The sequence below is a fragment of the Triticum dicoccoides genome, chromosome 3A, assembly GCF_002162155.2.
Source record: "Triticum dicoccoides isolate Atlit2015 ecotype Zavitan chromosome 3A, WEW_v2.0, whole genome shotgun sequence".
NCBI lineage: Eukaryota > Viridiplantae > Streptophyta > Magnoliopsida > Poales > Poaceae > Triticum > Triticum dicoccoides.
In genome coordinates this window covers 628088717-628096213 of record NC_041384.1, presented here as the reverse complement: position 1 = coordinate 628096213, position 7497 = coordinate 628088717, and the positions used below count along the sequence as shown (strand labels likewise).

General features: G+C 46.7%; 1 protein-coding gene across 2 annotated transcripts in view; it reads right to left on the bottom strand.

The window, feature by feature from the left end:
• Positions 1–7497, bottom strand: part of LOC119269708 — a 15439-nt gene that overhangs the window by 1858 nt on the left and 6084 nt on the right. The window contains exons 2-9 of one of the 2 annotated variants that reach the window (XM_037551607.1): positions 2706–2886; positions 2528–2593; positions 2018–2083; positions 1870–1945; positions 1129–1206; positions 636–733; positions 397–470; positions 24–102 (exon numbers count right to left, since the gene is read on the bottom strand). In XM_037551607.1, the coding sequence (XP_037407504.1) occupies positions 24–102; positions 397–470; positions 636–733; positions 1129–1206; positions 1870–1945; positions 2018–2083; positions 2528–2593; positions 2706–2804 (636 nt within the window). In that variant the 5' untranslated portion in view covers positions 2805–2886. The remainder of the gene's footprint in view (positions 1–23; positions 103–396; positions 471–635; positions 734–1128; positions 1207–1869; positions 1946–2017; positions 2084–2527; positions 2594–2705; positions 2887–7497) is intronic. The other variant, XM_037551608.1, reaches the window with a different exon arrangement.

Sequence of the window (7497 nt, the reverse complement as noted above, 5' to 3'; positions counted from 1 at the left end):
GGGGGGGCTGCCTGGTGTCTAACCTGAGGACCTTCAGTAATTGTCAATATCGAACTACTTTCACTCCCTTGAGCAAACCTTACTGAAGATGGGCACCATAACCTGCAGTTTTAGTTTTACAAAATAAAGTTCAGCTCAGATATTCTAATGGACATTATAAATGATCATAACTTGGATGCTAAAGTGGGTTTTTGCGTTTCAACCACAAGGCCTCCTTAACCTAATTATGTAAAGGTCGTACGAGAAGAAAGCATAAATGGGAAAACAGAATCATGTGGAAAGACACATGTTACTGTAGCAGCACATGTAGAGGGAATCTAACTTTTAGAGCAAAACAGATCACTCGGACAACAAAAATTATCATGAAGGTAATATTCTAGTCAAAGGAAAACTTACGTACGTAAACTCCGAATATGAATATCTTGATCATAGATATCAATGCTCTTACACAATTCACGGGCAACAGCTACCTGAAAAGAATATCTGATTGTTTGGATTTTGTGGCATGCAAAGTGCAATGGTATTGATTTTTATGCTACACTAAATATAAGAAGTCAGTGGGAAATGCACCACATTAAGTTTGAACAAGGACGATGAGTGAATTTTGTTGGTAATGTCAAAGTCGACAAATATACCGTGGATTGGTGTGTTGGACTAAAACACAACCCAGCCCAACTTCCTTCTCCGACGCCACTATCACGAGGTGGTACTGAATAGGACGCCCTGTCGATGTCTGAGCAAGTTTAGTAATGACATATTCATATGTTGCACCTCAGTTTTTAAACTATCAATGACTTTTTGTAGGTGTTGATAATTCAAGAATAAGATCATCTTCAAAATGGAATCACTCAATTGCCTGAAAAGCTATTGTCAGAGAAATGACTCATTAAGCTTCCCTTCATGAAGCTTGTGCGTCACGGTTTACAGTTTATGGTATTATCCACCAGGATCAGATGGAATAAGGAAGCTACAGCATGGCATAAAATGGATTGTATTATGCAAATCTGAAGCAGTTTCAAGAAGCTTATTGCATTAAGAATGGCATATATAAATAAAACTGAAAAAGTTCACATATGCTTACAGATTTAAACAATGTTATCAACTCAAAATACAAGGTAGTAAAGTTACCCTCTGCCACAGTGTCCAAACGGGATACAATGAGGTGACTGTAAGCGTCGACAGTTCCCAAAATCAAGCAGCTATCACCTGGAAGGTCACAAAACATTGAATATGAAATATATTCTAGGATAAGCATGGTTGTATTTTAAGAAGAAACAAGAATACAACAGAAACATATATTGTTAGTACCACCGCTTAGTAACCTAGCATTCTGCATATGCTTCGAACCTCTTAAATACCCTGTAACTGTGAGCTCAGCTTACAAACCTAAGGTAAAAACAACTAACCTCTTAAATACCCTGTAACTGTGAGCTCAGCTTACAAACCTAAGGTAAAAACAACTAAATAGCCAAGTCTTAAAGTGCATTGCTGAAAATCAAAGTGCACCTGCGGGCGATGGTGGGAATTATGACTAGTGGTGGTCAAGCAAAATGTTGAAGCAGAGATAATGTCTAAGATAGTGTCCTTCACGTACAATACGGTATGGTCATGCATGCTCCCAGTATATGCTATAGTTACAGAAGATAAAGCTGGATACGCCATTTCCGTAATAAAAATGGGGGCTGCGTGGCCCCTTTTATCCAAAAAAAGCTGGATACACCAACTCGAAGGAGTAGCAGATTGTAATATACTGGTTATAAACTTGATGGCTATTTCAGCCTATGATATGTCAAGAGCCCAACTACAGCATGTTTTTTTCTGGGAAATACTATGTGGCACCACATTATTATGAAATGTTGAAGATCGCACCTTCACCTTCAGCCAGAACTACACTCTGAATCTCCGAACGATGCGGGCAGCGGTCCACAACCGACGAGCTTATGACCTTTAATAAGAATGGACTTCGTGGTAAATAAGCACCCAAAATTGATAAGCTCTAGAAAAGCAAGAGTATTACCTGCGCACTGATAGGAATCAACAGGCTCTCTTTTCCTCTGGACAGCATCTCTTCTTCCATGGATATCTTTAAGCTCCAAGTGAATAAAAAGGGATATCAACTTAAGAACCCATGCATCGCAGATATGACACCACCGAAATACAAAGTTACAAACAATTTTGACCTCACATGTGACAAATTGTACTATTTTCATGGAGCATAGCTAATGGGCAATGGCAGAACCGAAAAGAACTAGAGCACTATGTGCTTACATAGCCGCGTTCCTGATTACTAAAATGCACTCTGACCAGCAAGAGCAACAGCTTGTGTGCTGCTGCCCGGTTCGAAAGCAGGATTCATGATTCAAATGAGCTACAGGACTTCTGAAATTCTTCGAAGCACTCAAGCAACTAATTAAATCTATCCAACCCACTAATTAACCTTCTGAAGTTGTGATGGTAATAGAACATAGGAACACAGTGCGGTTCCGCGCTACAGTTCCGGGGGAGGGGAGGGGAGAGAGGGGGGGACCTCGAGCTTGTAGACGCGGCAACCGGAGGCGAAGTACGCGGAGCAGGATCCGCCGTCGCCATTGACCTGGGACAGGGGGCAGGAGAGGGGAGGGATTAGAGCCGAGGGTTTAGGGTTCTGGAGGCGTGCGCGAGGAGAGGTGTGCGCAACAGATACTGTGCGGCGGCGGCGTACGCACGTGGACGGCGAGGCGCGTGGGCTGGAGGCAGCCGGGCGAGGGGTCGGAGAGAAGGGACGGCGGGACGGACGCCTTCCGCAGGCTCCGCGCCGACAGCATCGCCGGCGGCCGCGTGTGTCTCCCTATCTCCCCTCTTTCCGCAGGCGAGATACGCGAGCCTTTGCTCCGCTTGCTGCTGACCCTCTTTTGCGGTAGAAATCACATATTTGACCTGAGGCAGAAATCAATTTACAAACTGACCTGCTTTCAAAAAAAATTCACTCTGCTGACCCTTTCGTGTGGCGCTCGACAGCTGGGCGTCGCACCCTACTGTGCAGCGCCCATCACTTAGGCGCCACACTTCCTGCCAGCGTGGCAGCCCTGGTCCAGCTGCAGCCCCACACGCACCTGTGCAGCGCCTAAGTCTTAGGCACCACACATGTAATGTGCAGCGCCTAGCTCGTGGGCGCTGCACAGTCTGTGTTCCACTTGGGCTGGCCCCACCCTCTCTCCCCTCCCACCCCCACCCCACCCAAATCCTAAGGCTTGCGGCCCTCCTCTCTTCCCCTCTCCCCCCCCTCTCAAATCCTTCTCAAATCTTGCAAATCCGGAGTATTTGACCGTGGATTTCGAAGCCAACCCCTCCCTTAAGGTAATCTCCTCCCATCCCCTCGTTTTCATACATAGGAATTGTCACATTTGCTCAAATCTTGCTAGTTTGGGGGAAACCCTAGTTTTGACTTGGATTTGCAAATTTGTGTTGAATGATGTTATGTTTCTTTACTAACTTGGGTTGGTTAAGCTTCCATAGTATGCTAGGGTTAGGGTTATGTGTGTTTGATGTTGGTGTTAGGGTTATGCTATGGTTATGGTTGTTTTATATGTTAGGGCATATGTGTGCAAATATTTTTCTTAAGTATTTACTTGATATATGTGTGTTTTTGATTATTGTAGCGATGGGGAGAACATGTGTTTATGTTCATCATGTGGATAGAGAGGCCTTTTTGGAAGGCAATGTTGAGACGGACCCGAATGAGCTTGACATGGTGTTTGAGAGTAGTCCTAGCTATGCGGAGCTTTTGGAACAAGTGAGGAAAGATTTGAATTGGACGGACCCAAGTGACGTTGTTGAGTTCGAGGGAAGGCATAATGTTGGTTTTGGAATGCACATCCGTTGGAAGACAATGCGTGTGAACTCCGAGCAACGTTGGGTTGCATACAAGGAGACAGTTGTCGAATCTCTAGACAAGGCTCTTGAGTTATTTGTCTCCAAGAAGGTTGAGTCTACTTTGAATTTAGACTTGAACCGGAACCCCTCCCCGTTGGTTGCTAGCACTCCCCCATCCATGAACCAAGATCAAATGAGTGAACCTCAATTCACGCAACAAGATTGGCCAACATTGAGCCCGACTCCAAACAACCAAAATGAAGGTTTTGAAGAGGAGAATGATGAGTACGGGGAGGATGACAACGAAGTTGACCTCCATGACAACAATGTGGGTGATCTCGACCAATATCATGTGCAAGAGACAATGGACCAATCCATCCCTTTTTCCCGTGCATATGCATCGGACTCGGATGACGATGGTCCCGATGAAGAAGTTGATGAGGAGGGGTTCACGCCGAAGGAGGCTGAAGCATTCAAGAAGGTATTCGGGCGGGATCACAAGACACCATTGTTCAAGGATCTTAGTCTCGCGGATGAAGCCGTTGTGGATGGTGGCAAATGCATATCTCTTGGAGCTAGGCCAAGTTCTCACCGTGATTTGGAAGACGGCAAGAACGGGATATATCCCGGTTGTGAGTTTCAATCCTTCTTGGAATTGAAGATGTGGCTCGACAACTACTCGGTTACACATTATCGTCCACATAAAGTGGCCAACTCGGATGTTAATGTGCGTTACACGGTCAAATGTGAAGTGCCAACATGTCCATGGATTGTGCGTGCAAGGCCATGGAAAGGAGGTCCCACTTGGCGCATAGTGAGTTGTCTACCAACTCACATGTGCCGGCACAAGAATGCGGATGGCAAGCTTGTGCACCAACAACACAGACAACTCACGTCCGAGTTCATTGCTTACAGGTTGTCCAACCAAATATCCACACTTCCAATAATGAGCATCAAGAGTGTCATTGACCTTGTGAAAGCCATCTTTCATTACAAGGTGAAGTACGGCAAGGCATGGAAGGCGAAGCAAGCCGCATTCAAGATGTTGTATGGCAATTGGGAGGAAGCATACAACCGACTCCCTAGGTTGTTGTTAGCTATGGCCGCCACAAACCCAGGCATGGTTCACGTGGTTGAGCCTCATGGGCACCAAACTTTGATTCATAACGGGAGGACCGTCCGAGTATTTGGCCGTGCATTTTGGGCCTTTGAGCAATGCGTGAGGGCTTTTGAGCATTGTCGGCCCGTCATCGCCATTGATGGCACGTTCTTGACCGGACAATACAAGGGCACTTTATTGGTTGCAATAGCAAGTGATGCCAATAACCGGGTGTTGCCTTTGGCTTTCGCTTTGGTTGAGGTGGAGAACAATGATAACTGGGAGTGGTTCTTGCGTCAACTGAGAACAAGGGTATTACCGGCTAAAAGAGAAATTTGTGTCATATCGGATCGCCATGCTGGAATTCTAAATGCGGTGGTGATTGACATTCCCGGACATAGAAAGTTGCATCATCGATGGTGCATGAGGCACTTTTGTGCAAACTTCTATAGGGCATGTGGTATCAAGGAGTTGGCCGATGATCTTCAGGATTGTTGTCTCGCTTTCACCAACAAGCGGTTTTCCACATTGTTCAATGCATTGCTCAGACACAAGAAACTTGACCCCGGCGGTCAGGAGTTTCTCAATAAGAACATTGCCGAAAGGAATATGTGGGCACGTGCTTTCGATGAAGATGGCCGGAGGTACGGTCAAATGACAAGCAATATGGCAGAATGCTTCAATAAGGTGCTCAAGGGTGTACGTGCATTACCCGTGACGGCAATAGTTCAATACACATTTGACAAGATGAATGAATACTTTTTGAAGCACTCAATGGAGACTGATAAGCAGATTGTTGGTGAGAACAAGGATAAGCACAAGTACAATTTCCCACCAAAGGTTGAAGAATGGTTGGAATTTCAATCACGAAAGGCAGACTCCGAAGAAGATGTTCTATATGACGACAACGAGTGGAAGTATGAGGTGAAAGAGCCCGGAGGAACCACAAATGATGGTCGCCAGCACGGAGGCCGGGCTTTCAAGGTCTCCCTAACACGGTGTGATTGCAGCTGCATGAGGCCGTCTTTGCTTCATCTCCCATGCTCGCACTTGTTAAATGCATCCCGGGTTAGGAATGTGGACGTCAATCACCCTCTAACCGTGAGGGAGTCCAAGTTCTCAATCATGACGGTAAAGAAGACATGGACTCCACGGTTCCAGCCATACTTGGACCAATCACAATGGTCGGAGTATCATGGAGTTCAACTATGGCCGGACCCGGAATTGAAGGTCGTTAGCCGGGGAAGACGTAAGACTAAGCGTCTTAGAGGTGACATGGATGGATGGGGCCGTGGTGGCGGTGGAGAATACGGCACCGGCCAATTCCAAGAGCCTCGTGAGGAATCCCGTTGTGGGGGCTGCAGTAATGGGGGACACAACACAAGAACTTGTCCCAAACCAAGAAAGAGATCAAAGAAAAATGGTTCAAGCACAAGCCAAGCAAATGATAGCCAACCAAGTGAACCAAGGGGTAGCCAACCAAGTCAAACAAGTGGTGGAGTGCCAAACCACTCAAATCAAACAAGTCAACGAGGAACTAGGCAACAAAGAGGGAGTCAACTTGGTCTTAGAAGAGGTCGTGGTGGTGGTAGAGGCCGTGGTGAAGGTCTTGACCGTGGTGAAGGTCTTGGCCGTGGTGATGGTTCTGGCCGTGGTGGTGGTAGAGGCCGTGGTGATGGTCTTGGTCGTGGTGATGGTCTTGGCCGTGGTGATGGTCTTGGCCGTGGTGCTGGTAGAGGTCGTGGTGGTGGTGGTGGTAGAGGCCGTGGTGGTGGTGGTAGAGGCCGCGGTGGTGGTGGTGTAGGCCGTGGTGCTGGTGGAGGCCGTGGTGGTGATCTTGGCCTTGGCGGCGGCCGTAGTGGAGGAATGTTCTCTTGGCTCAATGGACCATTATCGTATGTGTCTTACTATGATCTTGTTCTTTTGGCTCAATGCTTGTGTTGTCATTTTGTATTGTGTGACTAACTATTATATTGCCATTTTCGTAGGTATGGAAACAATGAAGGGGGTGGAGGACACGGAGGGGGAAGGTGAGACCCCTTGGTGGTGCGAGGAGGGAGAAGAATAAGAAGAAGAAGAGAGGAAGAAGAAGAAACTACATGGAGACCCTATGTGTGTATGACTATGTGAGGGGACTAATATTTCCGTGTATGATTATGTGAGACCCTATGTGATTTGGACAAGTATATGTGCTATGTGTGTATGAGTATGTGATTTGGACTAGTATTTCTGTGTTTTGGATGTGATTATGTGGCATCTTTATGAATCACAAAACAAAAAAAAAACAGTAGGTATTTGAAAACATCAGTTAGTGCAGCGCCGAAGGGCAAGCCGCTGCACTGTGTAGTGTGGCGCCCAACGGGTAGGCGCTGCACACTGACTTAGCAGTTTTTGTGGTGGAAAAGCTACTGGAACGCTCCTGGTGCTCTCTGGACTGGCATGTCCAGGCGTGCAGCGCCTAAGGTCAAGGCGCCACACTACACAATGCAGCGCCTTGCCCTTAGGCGCTGCACACATGGACATGCCAGTCCAGAGAGCATCAGGAC